Source organism: Alligator mississippiensis, chromosome 2 (genome assembly GCF_030867095.1).
Source record: "Alligator mississippiensis isolate rAllMis1 chromosome 2, rAllMis1, whole genome shotgun sequence".
NCBI lineage: Eukaryota > Metazoa > Chordata > Crocodylia > Alligatoridae > Alligator > Alligator mississippiensis.
The window spans coordinates 300,510,200-300,525,640 of record NC_081825.1 but is presented as its reverse complement, the minus strand read 5'-3'; the positions used below and the strand labels follow the sequence as shown (position 1 = coordinate 300,525,640).

The following is a 15,441-nucleotide window of genomic DNA, read 5'->3' as shown; positions in this document are numbered from 1 at the left end:
TTCCTAATGTCCAGTCTAAATCTGCTCTCTGCTAGCTTGTGGCCATTATTTCGTTACCCCCAGGGGCGCCTTGGTGAATAAAACCTCACCAATTCCTTTCTGTGCCCCCATGATGAACTTACAGGCAGCCACAAGGTCACCTCTCAACCTTCTCTTGCGGAGGCTGAAGAGGTCCAGGTGCCCCAGTCTCTCCTCGTAGGGCTTGGTCTGCAGGCCCTTAACCATATGAGTGGCCCTTCTCTGGACCCTCTCCAAGTTATCCACATCCCTCTTGAAGTGTGGTGCCCAAAACTTCACGCAGTACTCCAACTGCGGTCTGACCAGCGCCCGATAGAGGGGAAGTATCACCTCCTTGGATCTGTTTGTCATGCATCTGCTGATGCACGATAAAGTGCCATTAGCTTTTCTGATGGCTTCGTCACACTGCCAACTCATGTTCATCTTGGAGTCCACTAGGACTCCAAGATCCCTTTCCGCTTCCGTGCCTTCCTGCTTACCAGATGCACCCCCAGATTTCTGGGCTGCGTCTCAGCAAGCAGGGAAAGTTGGAGTTTTCCCACTTACCAAAGCACACCCCAGAGATCCCAGGGATACTCTTGGTAAGCAGGGAAACCCTGGGCTTGAGGGGCCTGGTGCTGTGTGGGCATTCCCAAGGTGTGCAGGACCAGGCTGCTCAAGCCTGGGCAGAACACGTCGCCTGTTGTTCCACAGCATCCCCAGGCAGTACAAGAGGTGATGTGCGTTTCCCCAGTGAAGCAGATCAGCTGTGCTGGGACACATCCAGCACAGCACAGCTGAGATGCTTCACTTCACACCATCTATTTCTACTTGCACTGAGCCTATCACCTGAGAAAGAAAGAGAGCTAGTGATTCCAGTAAGTCCACTAGCAATCTTGCTACTGTCAACCCCACATCACCAATATAAAACCCTACCATAATTATGAACCTTGTAATGGAGAACTCCTGATAGTCATAAGGTACATCTGAAACCAGAAAACTTTTGATTAAGCATTAGCATCCACACAGCATACACCATTTTTATTTCTCTATTTGAGAAGCATTCTATCCATTTGATGCAATTAATTTTAGAGTGGAAGTCACACACAGTCCACTTTGGGTTACTTTTTAAGGAAAAATAGCCTAGATGGAGCCTTGACAGTCTTGCTTTCTTTATCCTTCCTAGGAAAATGACCAGCTCTAGCTGGAGTCTATACAGTCCTGGTTTGGCAGGAGATACTTCTGCAGCCTCCTAGCTGAGATGCAGTAGTGGGTGGACTGCCAGACAAACTTGAGACCACACTTAGAAATGGTATGCGATCCATCTTAAAGTCAATAGCAGAAGCATTTTCAGGTGTATTTTGAATGTGGAATATACACATCATATTGCACGCAGATAAAGAAATAGTTCTGGGAAGACCATAGTTTGCCATCAGCTGTCCAGGGGCAAAGTGCCAGAAACATGCAGTTCAGTAACCTAATGTACTTATTTGTATTATTTGAAGGCAAAAATAAAAGTCAAGATAGATATAAACGTCTTCAGAGAAAACAATCCAAATTCCTTTTCATGAGAAGAAATAAGCAGCAAATATTTAAATTACCTAAAAGTTTAAGTAAACACTAGAGAATAGGAAACAAGCCAAGTTACACTAGAACAAATCGTTCTAGCTCCCCAACAGAGAGGACACTAGTTACAGTACATTTAATTTCTATCTTTCTAGAAAAAAAGCAATGGATTTGATTCAATTGAAGTCAACTTGTAGTCCGTCTCTTACCTGCAATGCTGCAAACATCATCATTTCTTCTTCCGTACATTCGATTTCTTCTAAAAGAATAGCCCATTTAGATTGCTCATAAAGCTGGTTGATTCTGATTGCATCATACTACGATATAACACAAATAAACACAAGACATTTATAAAACACCCTTCAAAGGCAAGGCCCATGGCCCTGTACACATACTTTCAAAAGAGCATAAAAGAGAAATTACTCTTATTTTACAACCAAAAATTTAAAAGGCTTTGTCACTGAAACGACCAGGATTTCTTTACAGCAGCTTTGGCAACAATTAGAGTCCACTCATTTTGCAGAAGGCTCATACGTAAAGGGATGCACTATACCCGGGTAGGCAACGTTTTTTGGCTGGAGTGCTAAAAAACCTCACAATGCCTACCTTGGAAGGTGCCAGAGTGCCGGCATGCCAAAAAAACAAAATGAGGACAGGGGGCACATGGCAGGATGCCCTGCTTGTGCCCTTTGCCCCCCACCCAAAGCCCTGCCCCCCAGCCCTGCTGCCCCTTGCCCCACAACCCAAAGCCCCTGCCCCTCAGCCCTGCTGCCCCCGCCCCCAGCCCTGCTGCCCCTTGCCCCCCCACCCAAAGCCCTTGCCCCTCAGCCTAGCCCGGGCTCTGTGGCTGTCAGCAGCTACCTCGGCTCTGGGTAGCTGCTGGAACCTGGGCTGCTCCCAGCAGGGCTTGCAGCGTCCCAGCTAACTTGGGCTTGCAGCCCGGGCTCCCAGCTGGCAGCAGCTCCCCAGAGCCGGGGCCAGCTGCAGCTGGGAGGCTCCAAACAGCTGCACTGGGCTCCAGAGCCCTGGCATCAGCTCCGTACCGGCGCTTGCATGTGCACCTTGGAGCAGGCAGTGGGGGAGGGGCCTGAGGCAGTGCAATCCCGGTCTCTCTCCCACTCCTGGCACAGAGCTGGCGACTGGGCTCCGAAGCCTGGAGCAGCTGTTTTTTAGCTAGCCCCGGCCTGCAGCTAGCAGGCTGCAAACAGATACGCCCGGCTCCACAGCTCCAGCATCAGCTCCATGCTGGCGGTAACCGCGTGCACACCTCAGGGCAGACAGTACAGCAGCGCAGCCCGCCCTGAGGTGTGCAGTCACTGCCAACATGGAGCCGATGCTGGAGCCGTGGAGCTCGGTGCAGCTGTCTGCAGCCGCCTAGCTGCAGCTGGCCCCGGCTCTGGGTAGCTGCTGCCAGCCAGGAGCCCGGGCTGCTTCCAGCAGGCAGCTGGGACGCTGCAAGCCCTCCTGGGAGCAACCCAGGCTCTGTCACTGGCAGCAGCTATCCAGAGCTGGGGCTGGCTGTGGCGTGCCGAGCAAAATGGCCTCGCGTGCCATGCTCGGCATGCGTGCCAGGGGGTTGTCGACCCCTGCTCTATACGTTTCATTTGACATGTACAGCATTACTTCTTCAAAGCCTGAATACTGAGTATTTATCTCTACAAATGCAGGCACTCATTTTTAAAGTTTGGCCTTATGTGCAAGTTAAAAATAACTCTGTACCTTTGGATTCAAGTCAAAAAAGCTGTAGTATTTGAACCGAAGCAGTAAGGCCTCATTTTCTTTCACTTCTTGCTCCATGAGAGATCTTGATGAGTCCAGCCACCTGGAAATCATCAATGAAAACATATAGGTTCTGGCTGAATCTTTGTAATGTGTTTAAAAATGCCATTTAAACGTTTAATATATGACTTGAACTCACCCTTGGTTGATCTTAGCTTTATCAAGAAGCGCTTGTGGCTTGTACATTTTTGCTAAGATTTCTGGGGAAGTGATTGGCTGGCTAACAGCGAGTATGCCAGGATTCCCTTCTGATAAAGCACTATCTCCAAACCAAGCTGAAGTTGGAGACAGAGGACTTCCATCGTGAGAATCGTATGTTGGCGTCATAGTTTTACTATAAAGCCCAGGGCTTGAATATATGTTTCCTAGCAGTAAGAGGAATAAACAAGTGAAGTTAGTTCACACCCTACTTCTGCATGCTTAACACAAGCCAATATAGTAAGTAGATTTAAAAAACAGAGTCACGCAATTTTTTTCTAAATAGGACATTGTAATTCTTTTCTGTGAAAAGCTGGTTCAATTTATCTATCCTTGAAAAACAAGACAAATGGAAAATTCATGGGAGATTAAGCCATGCGAAAATCTTCAGACACCCATGCTTTTGAGTGTGGAATATACCTTCCTGTGTTTCTTCAGGTTGGACACTTGCTTTCTACTGGAGACAACACTGTAAGAACTAATCTGATGCTTCAGAACTCTAAAAGTCCAAGTTCAGAGGAACAGGAAAACCAGGTAAGGAGACACCAAGAAAATCACAGAAGACAGGGCACAAAAGTCCTAAAGAGGTGGCGCTCACCTTTCACGGGGCCGATGTAAAGAACATCAGTGCCTACAGAGAAGCGAGAAGGTAAGAGAAAGACAATGAGAAAAGTCAGAAATAGAAAGGACAGAAGGTGAAAAAACATGCAGAAATGCAATAACTTGGAATAGCTTAATCATGTCATATTCCCGTTTGAAATGAGAGCTAGGCTGTTTAAACCATGTTCTAATGGAGCTGATTTTGACTGCCGCCTCCGTGTAACGTCAGACAGTAAAAGCAGATTTTTCTGCCTGTTTACTGAACATTAAGAAATGTATCATTTTTTCCCCCAGCATGGTGTCTTGTTGCTCAGTCTTCAGACCAGCCCTTAAATTAGCTTGCAATTATTCCACTGAGTCTGGTAAAGGTCTCAAACTCACAGGTTCTACTTGAGCAAAGTTTTCAATAATCCTTTCAAATGCTTTTTCTGGGCGTGCTGTATGGGTTGTTCTGCACAGTTCAACTTTGTGGAACAAATGATGAAGACCTATTAAAGCTCTGTCTTTGCTAGCTCTCCCCAGCAGCTGGAACTCTTCCCATTGTGTGAATTTTACTGCACATTGGAACAAAGGTGACATTTTTTGTCTTTAAAAAAAAAAAAAGGAGAAATTGTGAATTTGGTTCACAAAGTATTTCTTTTCATAAAATGGCTTCAATTGCATGCCAAACCTTTGGCATGTCTGAACTCCTTCTTGGAACTACAAACAGCTTTTAATTAACTGTGGAGATAATAACGAGTCAAAGTTTCTCAATGCCAAATGCAAGCCACCTTGCTTCCTTACGGCACTTAATGTTGATGAGAGTCTGGCTACCCAGAAGCCAGGCAGTTCTTATTTAGTAATTTTCAAGGTGTCCAAGTGTGTTCAAATAATCTCAGCTGTTGCTGAAAAGGAAGAAATATGCAGTTTTCCTCTGTTCTTGGCCTCTACCTTGACTGCCCCTTTAAAAAGGGGGGGGGGGGGGGGAAAAAACTTTACAAAAAATGCAAGTTGAGTCAATGCATATTAAGTGGGGTTAGTTGATTATTTCCATTGTACAAGACCATCAATACTGAAAAAAAGCATATTACTTTAAAGCATGTAGGGCATTCTTACATATACAAGTGCCTCAGCGCTGGGTGCTTTGAAAAGAGTCTGGAGCTGCATTGCTTACAGTTGTGTAAGTGGGGCAACGTGCGTCAGCGCGCAGAAAACGGCGGGGTTTTAGTTCAGAAGTGCACTACCGCCATTTCCTCCATGCTGAAGCACATTTTGCCTCTTATACAACAGCAAGCAATGCAGCGCAGTGCACGTCAGCTCGCGTACGGGGCAGACTCGATTAACTGAGTCTGCTCCAGTGTCTCGGATCTCCAGCGGGTCCAAGCACAAAAATGTATACGTATAAATGCCCATGGTGTCTGGTAGGTTTAAGTTCGACTTTAAACCTGCTATGTAGCAACCTGGCTTTTCAGCTCCGTTCCAATGAGAAGTGAGAGATGCTGAGGAAGCACCATTTCTATTTCAGCTCTTGCATTTAAGATTCACAAAACTTTCAGAAGTCCATGGAAGGCATGTTCTCGCTGCATGTTTAGGCATACTTATATCTGATAAAAATAACTTCTCTTTACTGCCATTCTGGGGAATTAAGAGTGCCAATAAGTTGGTTTCCTGGCCTTCACCAAAGTATATAGGCCAAGTGATATCACCACTTTGGAATATGATTTATACTGCAGTTACAGTTAATGCCACACAGGGGGTTCATTCGAGAAAATCTCTCTCCAATTTAAAGTGACAAAATAGTAGTCTGACAGCAGAAGTTAGGTGGTCCCAAGATTGCTTTTTTTTTTTTTTTTTTTTTACACAGTATTATTACTCATTAAAGAACCACTGTCAGGGTACAGAAGTTACTATCCGAGTTGTGTTAAGAAAAGGAGTTTTCTGTTATAAGATGGGACAGGAGGAAAAAAAAGAGAGAAGCTGGGAAATGCAGGGAAAGTTATGAGAGAGATTAGCTGACTGTGAGAACAGTGTCCATTTGGATGGACCATTAGTTCATGACTAATACAAGCTGCTTTCCTCAGTCTCAAAGCAGTTGGTCCAGAATTCATAAAATAGCCATTTCATTCACTCCAAACACAACTGTCATTATTTCAGTATTTCTTGAATTCATCAGTATAAAGCTCCCTCTTTGGATGACAATTATTTCTGGTTAAGCTATCTACCTGGCTCCTATGGCAAGTTCAAATGCTGTAAAATAAAGCTCATATGCTTACAAAGATGAAGCTGATTTGAAACACAAGAGGACGGAAATGCAGCTGTTTCCTGAGACAGCTGTATATCAGCTGAAACAGCTGGGAAGAGGACTGCCACCATTCAGCCTGCTGAAGTACTAGCCTTAATGATCAGTGTAAAATCCAGATATTCATCGACGGCCCGCCACTGTGCCCCTACCCTGAATGAGCTACATTGCATATGGAAATCAGTTTGCCTGTGAGTCTGACACTACATTAACACAAATAAAACCATATGCTTGGGGGGTTTTTTCTTGGCTAACAAACAGGTTTTCAACATGTTTGTGTTTCTACAATGACAGCACTCAATCATTTCTTGAATGAGTGGGCCCCAGATTGTAAATGTTTACCTTCCTCCACAACAGTATGTCTTAACATAGTGATTCTCAATCAAGGTGCTATGGGGTGCCACGCAATACTAGCACGTTAGGTATGCAAACACCTCCACATGCTTCACAGGATAAATCCAGAGATTTCAAAGAGGCATCGATAGCATCAAAAACATTCTGACCTGTTGTGGGCCGAGTACTTTGCAACAGAGGAATTATTTTTCCCCTACTCAAAAAATGAGTGAAAGCGAAGAGCCGGAGTTTTCCGAAGGGGTCTTTGAGTCTAAAAAGGTTGAGACCTGCTAGCTTAAAACTACTCACCACTTTTAAAAGTTGCTCCATCGTGGAATGGGAGCCTAACAAACAGTCATTTTTATAGGGACACACTGATGCTCTAAGTACTCAAAATTTAACCAGATTTAAAGTGCAGGTGTGGCCAGAAGCATAATTGTGTAAAGCTGGTGCCACTACTCCTGGTATTCAGTTGGATCTGTCTGAACTGTCCCACATCCCTATGAACTATTACTGGTAGTGCTGGGGAGACAAGCTGCCAAGTTAGAGGAAGCTGCGATCTTTTCCTGCCTGCACAACTGGCAATGGAATAGATTATTGCTTCTGAGTGATGAAAACCCATCTCTACCTTACTCGCTTCCTCTCTCTCTCCTTGTAAATAAAGGCCGAGGATGAAGACCTCCTAGACTGCTGCAGGGAACTCTCAAGGAAACATGCCCTACAGAAAAGGACTCTGCAATGCTACGGACTTCCGTGAAATCTGCCCAATGCTGCTTACTTTAGAAAATCCCACTCTTAAGTGTCTTGAGCAGCTGGCCCTCTCCTCCTCTAGAGAAAACGCTCTCCATTCTTGTGCCCCATTCTTCATAACTTTTTGTTCCCTTAATGTCTTTTTAACATGCCAAAATCTTAGGGTACACAAGGCAGTTTTTCTGTTTTAAGCTGCTGGCTTGCTGAGAAAAGGCAGGCTAGATTCGCACCTTATAGACTAACTAAATCGGAGATGCTTAAACTGTCATAAGCAGCAGCTCACTTGATTAGATGCTGGGAATGGAGTGCCCCTCTCTGGTTGAGAAACACTCTACCTAAAGGGATTTACCTTGCAAATGCAAACCATAAAACAACAAACTGCCTCTGCATTAGGATTGGAACCTTATTTGGATCAATGTGCATTCAAAACCCACCTGTTAAAACAGATCACACATTTGTTTCCATATGTAACAAAGTTAGTCCTGGGATTGCTGCCTACCTGGCCAAGTTTCTGTTTCCTGCCTCTCCAGCCCCACCAGTGGAGCTGGTACTTTTGTGCTGTACGGGGAGAAGAATGTGGGCGACAGCAGAGGATCTGGCGCAAGGGCATTTATAGCACTGTAATTCCTTGAGCATTTCTGCATTCTCATAGCCCCAGGGAAAAAAGGATGGGAGGAAATATTCCTAAAGTACACGGAAATATTGCTGGCATCCCCTTGCAGGAATTGTGCATGGTGAGAGCCAACACTTGCCTTGGGGCAGTATCAGCAACTGTGGAACAGCTCTGCTGACACTTCACAGCTAGGGCAACGCTGCATTTCTCCTCTGCCTCAAAGACTGCGGGGTGAGGACAAGACACGCTCTTGAGGGATTTGCATAAAATTACATTCACATGCACACAAGTTACAACATTACTGTTTAGAGTCAAGCAAGCAAAATTTTGGAAAATGAAAGAATTCAGATTGCCTTGGTTACTTTAATTCAGCCCCCTCATGCAACCGCAGTTGGCCAAGTCTTTAATTATGGGTTAATCAAATGATTATATAGTACTTTTTCCAGAGCAGCGTGGCCTCACTCAAAGTACAAAAAGGGTATGGGCCATATTTTGCTCTTCCTCATTGTTCACTAGGTGGCCCTGTGCATTTTAAACAGGAAATGCCAGTGATAATTGGGGGCTATTTAAGAGTATTTTGCGAGATGCCCCAAAACTCGTAATTTCATAATCATGAAAGATTACCCTGGCAAAAAAAAGGGCCTCATTTTGAAGGCAAACCAGGAATTAGCCACCACAGCAATAGTCTGTAAGAAATGGGGGAAAAAAAGGAAGTGGAAGCTGACAGTAATGAAAATAAATGACAAATTATAGACAATGAATACAAGGATCCAAGGGAAAAAAATATATGGCATGCAAAGGAAAGGACAGCAAGGCAGAGCTATCTGTTAAGTATATCCAAAGCAGGCACCAGACAATTGAAGTTTGTTACTAAAAGAAAACAGTAGAATTTATACTAGTAATGCAGAGAATGCCAAAATGTTCAAGAAATATTTCTGTTCTTTCTGTATTTCAGAAAAAAAACTAATGACCCAGTCTTATCTTTTGAGGTGAAAATACATTCCATTTCAGCAGCTTACAAAGGAAGATGTCAAAGAAGCATGAGACATCTTAAATGGGCAGGTTGGAAAACTTGCACCTCAAAAGTTTAAAAGAACCGGTCAAGGAGCTCTGCCTACCAGTAATGCATATTTTCAAGAAGTAAATTAGAACATATCAGGCAGGTTCAGATCAGAAGATGGTCTGAACAATTTTACACTTGTCAACCTGACTTTGACACTAGACAAAACAACACAACAGCCAATACAGGACTCTTCAGCAATAAAGAATTAATGGAGGGTAATTTAATTGATGCTAATCAACATGGGTTTATGACAAAGGCTCGGCAGATTAATTTGAGATTATTTTACAGTGAGATTACAATACCTGTCTGATAAAGGTAATAGTGGGTGCATCTACACGTTCATTAATGTGCCATAGTTACTGCACATTGAGTTTAGTACTTGGATAACCAAGTACTAAACTCAATGTGCAGTAACTTGCGCTACCAAACAGTAGCGCTGCTGCACAGGGTTTTTTTGGACAGTAACTGCACAGTAGCCTAATACTACTGTGCAGCACTGTATTAGCATGGGTTTTGCCTGGCACGCTGCCGTGCAGTATTATTAGGCTACCGCGAAGTTAGTGTCTTGTATAGACACACCCCACATTCGTTAAAACACTGCTTGCTGGCTTTGCAATGCCAGGCCACTGGCAGTGCCCGCATCTCCCTGCTTCACCTACAGCAGCAAGAATCGTGCTTGGTAGCTGCTCAAGAGGGCTTTTCACAGAGTTTTTAAAACTGGTCTATGGCAGGGGTGTAAAAGATGTAGCCTGCAGAGTCAGATATTCGGGGTAGAACTCACTGCTAAAGTCTGTGGTACAGAGCCATACTAGGGATGTCCTTTGGCAGTGTCAGGGCAGGCCATGGCTGTGATAATCCCCACATTTCCCTGAGCTGACACAGGTCCCAGGAGGATCCTAGCCCTGCAGCTTGGATCCAGCCCAGGGAGCCAGGCTTGTCTGACACCTCGGTTAAGCAAACACTTGTCTAGGATGTTTTGGACAGAGATGACCCCGCTTTGAGCAGGGAGTTGGACTAGATGAGCTCCCTAGGGCCCTTCCATCCCTACTTTTCTAGGAGTCTGAGAGTCCTATAAGGTATTTGAATGCACTACTGTATAACACAGATTATGCAACTAAAATGATACAAAAATCACATATCAGATTCTTCACTAGTGGGGTGTCCATGTTATTTAATATTTTCAATACTTGGACAAAACAAAGTAATAATAAAACAACTTACAGATCTGACATACAGTTTGGGGCATGGTAAATAAAGAAGATCTATCCTGACAGAGAGAGATTTGGATTTCATGGCAATCACCTGTTAGGAGGGTGGATTTGATTTAAGTCAAATCAATTTAAATCACGATTTAAATCACTGGTCAGGAAGCTTTGATCTAATCATTGTGTTCTACAAAACGTGCATTCTTGTTGTTTGCTATGCTCTATTCATTTAGCTTCTTGAAACTTGGCACTTTTAGAGAGAGGTAAGGGCTTGACTCTGCGTACGCAAACTTGCAGGGGGAGACAAGAGGGCTGATGGGTGGGTAATCAGGTCTGTTACCTCTCATCTCCATACTCTGCTGTTAACAAGGATGTTCTCTCTGGAGACAAATGCAGTTTGAGAACTGAAATCGAGCATCACAGAGATGCTTAATGGGATCTTTTAGACCAGAGGTCGGCAACCCTTGGTACACATGCCAAGCATGGCACGCGAGGCCATTTTGCTCGGCACACCATGGCCAGCCCCAGCTCTGGGTAGCTGCTGCCAGCGACAGAGCCTGGGCTGCTCCCAGTAGGGCTTGCAGCATCACAGCTGCCTGCTGGGAGCAGCCTGGGCTCACGGTTAGCAGCAGTTAACCAGAGCCGGGGCCAGCTGCAGCCGGGAGACTCCAAACAGCTGCGCCGGGCTCCACAGCTCTGGCATCAGCTCCGTACTGGCATGTGCACCTGCGCCTTGGAGCAGGAGGTGGGGGAGGGGCCTGAGGCAGCACAGCACCGGTCTCTCCCCCGCTCCCGGCACATAGCTGATGACTGGGCTCCAGAGCCCGGCACAGCTGTTTGTAGCTAGCCCCAGCTCTGGGCTGCTGCAGTAAGCAGTGGGAAGGCTGCAAGCAGCTGTGCTGGGCTCCACAGCTCTGGCATCAGCTCCATGCTGGAGGCGACTGCGTAGGCACCTCGTGGCAGACAGCAGGGCAGTGCAGCCCGCCCCGAGGTGCGCATGCATTTGCCGCCAGCATGGAGCTGATGCCGGAGCTGTGGAGCCTGGTGCAGCTGTTTGCAGCCTGCTCGCTGCTTGCTGCAGCTGTCCAGAGCCAGAGCTGGCTACAAACAGCTGCACCAGGCTCCGGAGCCCAGTCACCAGCTCTGTGCAGCTCTGTACCCCCAGAGCTGGGGTAGCTGCTGACAGCCACAGAGCCCAGGCTGGGGGGCAGGGGCACAAGCAGGGTAACCCACCATCTACCCTCTGCCCTAATTTTGTTTTTCTGGCATGCTGACACTCCAGCACCTTCCAAGGTAGGCACTGTGGGGGTTTTCGGCACTCTGGCCAAAAAAACGTTGCCTACCCCTGTTCTAGACTGAGCCGAGTCCCATTGGGTAAGGTGGCTTTCTTTAATCTATAGAGGAGCCTCTGGGAACCCCATGAGATTGGGCCCTTAAAATAGTCCATGGTCCGTTGTGACCCATTTATAAAACTTTTCTAAAAAGGTTACATGAATATTTTGTTTCAAATAGTATATAATAAGTTATAAACTGTATTCTATGATGATATCCAAGCTTTGAGAATGATGAGAACAGGATGGGGTTCAACGTAGACAAACGCAGGGTGCTGCACCTTGGGGGAAGGAATCCACAGCATATATACAGGCTGGGGAGTTCCCTTCTTGAAAGCACAGAGGCGGAAAGGGATCTTGGAGTCATTATTGACTCGAAGATGAACATGAGCCGCCAATGCCACACCACAGCCAGCAAGGACAGCCAAACCTTGTCATGTATCCAAAGATGCATCTCAAGCTGGTCCAGAGAGGTGATACTCCCCCTCTATACGACTTTGGTCAGACCGCAGTTGAAGTACTGCATCCAGTACTGGGCGCCGCACTTCAAAAGGGATGTGGCCAGCCTGGAGAGGGTTCAGAGGAGGGCCACCCGCTTGGTGAGAGGGCAGCAGGACAGGCCCTACGAGGAGAGACTGAAGGACCTGAACCTGTTCAGCCTTAGCAAGAAGAGGCTGAGGGGGGACCTGGTGGCTGCCTACAAGCTCATCAGGGGGATCAACAGCAAATAGGAAGAGCCCTTTTCTCCCCAGCACCACCTGGGGTGACGAGGAACAATGGTCATAAGCTGATGGAGAACAGGTTTAGGTTGGAGATCAGAAGGCAATACTTTACGGTTAGGGTGGCCAAAATCTGGAACCAACTTCCCAGGGAAGTGGTCCTTGCCCCTACCTTGGGCAAATTCAAGAGGAGGTTGGACAATCACCTGTCTGGGGTCTTGTGAACCCAGTGTTCATTCCTGCCTGCGGCAGGGGGTCAGGCTAGATGATCTGTTCAGGTCCCTCCTGACCCTAGCTACTAGGAAACTATGAAACTTTAACATATCTTAAATTAAAACTATTTTTAGATAGGTTTGTTTTTTTGGGTTTTTTTTAAAAGCATCTTTAACAACCCTCCCCACAAAATACAATTACATTTTAAAAAAATGTGATTGTAAGTATTTATGTTTTTTAAACTGTTGATTTTTATCTACCCTGGCTGTTGGTGTGCAATCAGTGTGTTTTCAAGAAGCCACATATAAAGTCAAATATCTTTCAGTAACCTACATTATTTATTCCTAATTGGTCTAAAGACTCTGCTCTAGCAACCTATGACTGACAAAATCTGGGGAGGATTCGCAGGAGATAATAACTGTGAGCTCCCAGTGAGATGATGTGGTTGCAGAACTTAATGCAGCCATTGCTGTATAAATAGGGATATTGAATAATACCTCTATAGCTGACACTACTGCTGGGGTCCTCCATCCTGCTCTTGCGCCCACACCTCAAGATGTTGAAAAATTGGAGAGGAAGACTATTCAAAAGATTAAATGCAAAACCTTTTTTCTAGTAAGAGGCTGGAGGAGCTCAATCTAGTCATCTTATCAAAGTGAAGGACAGGAGGCAATTTGGTAAGTACCTACATGAGAAACAAATTTGATAAGAGGGCTCCTCTGGCTATCAGACAGAGGTATAATAAGATTCAGTGGCTGGAAACTGAAATGAGAAAGATCAGAAATGAGGCACAAATAAGGTTCATTAACCACTTACTAAAGGTTGGGATGGCTTCCGTATCACCGGAAACATTTAAATTAAGACTGAAAGCTTTTCTAAAAAATATGTTGTTTCAAGCTACTGGGCTCAAGACAGGAACTGCTTTTGGAAAATCCCATGACCCACGTTATACATAAAGTGAGACCAAATTATCAAAATGATCTTTTCTCACTTTAAATCTATGAATCTCTTACTACACACTATTCAAAACCTGTCTGGAAAAAGACTCTGCAACCTCCCGAAGGAGTTTGCTCTGATAAGTGTCCTGCCTTACCTTCTGCTCGATTATACCGAGTTCCTAATAAACATTATTGATTTTCACAGCTGTGTATGCACATCCCTTAAATCAGAGGTCACCCATACGCAGCCCAATTTTAAACATCTGCTCTGAAGCCTGGTGAAACTACACTCAAAAAGTCACTAGAATTTTTTATGTGGGCAAAATGATATATATTCCCCCACATTTGTTCTCTAAAGCAGCTGAAATATTTTACCAGAAACTTTCTAAAACATTTCAGCATGAAGCAGACAATGACATGGAACATTTCAGCCTCTGCAGCTGAAGTCAGGCAAACTTAAAGCCACTATAGGATCTTAAACTGGAAAGTGTCAGACAACTTTTTTTAAAGGGGTTGTTATAACAGCTCTGTGTATAACAATTAAAATTTGGTTTTTATTGGCAGTTTCCCAAACTACTAGTTAGGGTCCTTCAACACGCAAAACATATCTATATATAAACCCAAATCCATGGAATAAACAGAATCCACAATGTTAATTAATTTTATATTAAAACACAGTAGCATAGAAATAATGTTAATACAGTTTGTAGGAGACTAAGAAACAGCAGTTAACTAATGGAGACTATTCAAGTTAAAATATGCATTTTTTATCAAATAGGACCTAATTTTTGTGGATCAGTATTAAATGAAGCCATTGCAAAGCTGGTTTCATACACTAAAGCAAAGGCAGAAAAGTAAAAAAGTAATGTAGTTCAGAATATCTTGCTGAAGTATGAACACCTCATTTAATAGGACGGTTTTGCATGTATTTTACAGAAAGTGTGTCTTTACCCTAAGAGATACCCTTCCTAAGCACTGGTTTTAAATAGGCCAATTACTACATTTAAAGATGAAATACAAAACGAAAATTAAAATTGAGTTAAGCTTAGAAATATGTACTGAATGCTCTTACTAACCAGGCTGTTTAGATGTGTGGGAGGAAAGCATTCCAGAAATAAGTATTAACTAACTTGTTCAAAAAGACTGCTTTCTCTCTGGCCCTTCTTCGCTAACTAAGGAATTCATAATGCAACCAGTGAAAATCTGACACTCCTGGGATGTCTACTGGAATACTTCTAAAGTCGATCTGCCTGCTGGCTACTGGACGCACGCAATTCCTAGTCTTAGTTTTCATTAGCCATTTACAGCTAGTTCTTTAGAATATTTAAATCAAGTTTTCTGATAAATTACACATTGATTTGTCAAAAATAAATGCACAGACAACATTTCATATAGAAATCTGCTAGATGCACTCCCAAAATGCCAATCATATATTGTGATTTTTCAGCTCAAGAACACACTTGGCGTGGTGGAAAATATAACATTATTTAAATACAATACAATAACAATGAAGACTGCCAAACAGTTTCCAGGGGACACTCCCATTCTTTCTCTCTTCCCTCCCGTCTCCAAAAGATCCATTGTCAATATTCCTGCCAGGTGCAACTGCCTCTTAAGCTATTTAACATTTATGGACTTGATTATGTACGTGCTAGCTAAAAGATGAGAACATACTTCCAATACGGAAAGCATCAAGGATTTAAGGACCTCCTTCAAACCAGGTCCATACAGTTTTGCCTGGAACAACAACGCTAAACCTGGATACCTAAATCATTTAAAAAGTATATTTTTACTTGACTCCTTTACTAGTCTAAAGCCATTGTTTTTTCTTGTAACAGAATTATCATCTTCTCCTTTA

General features: G+C 44.3%; 1 protein-coding gene across 2 annotated transcripts in view; it reads right to left on the bottom strand.

Moving 5' to 3' along the window:
- Nucleotides 1-15,441, bottom strand: part of FERMT2 (FERM domain containing kindlin 2) — an 85,264-nt gene that overhangs the window by 16,818 nt on the left and 53,005 nt on the right. For both annotated transcript variants that reach the window (XM_006278432.4, XM_006278433.4), the window contains exons 4-6: nucleotides 3,482-3,707; nucleotides 3,283-3,385; nucleotides 1,773-1,880 (exon numbers count right to left, since the gene is read on the bottom strand). In XM_006278432.4, coding sequence (XP_006278494.1) covers nucleotides 1,773-1,880; nucleotides 3,283-3,385; nucleotides 3,482-3,707 — 437 coding nt within the window. The remainder of the gene's footprint in view (nucleotides 1-1,772; nucleotides 1,881-3,282; nucleotides 3,386-3,481; nucleotides 3,708-15,441) is intronic.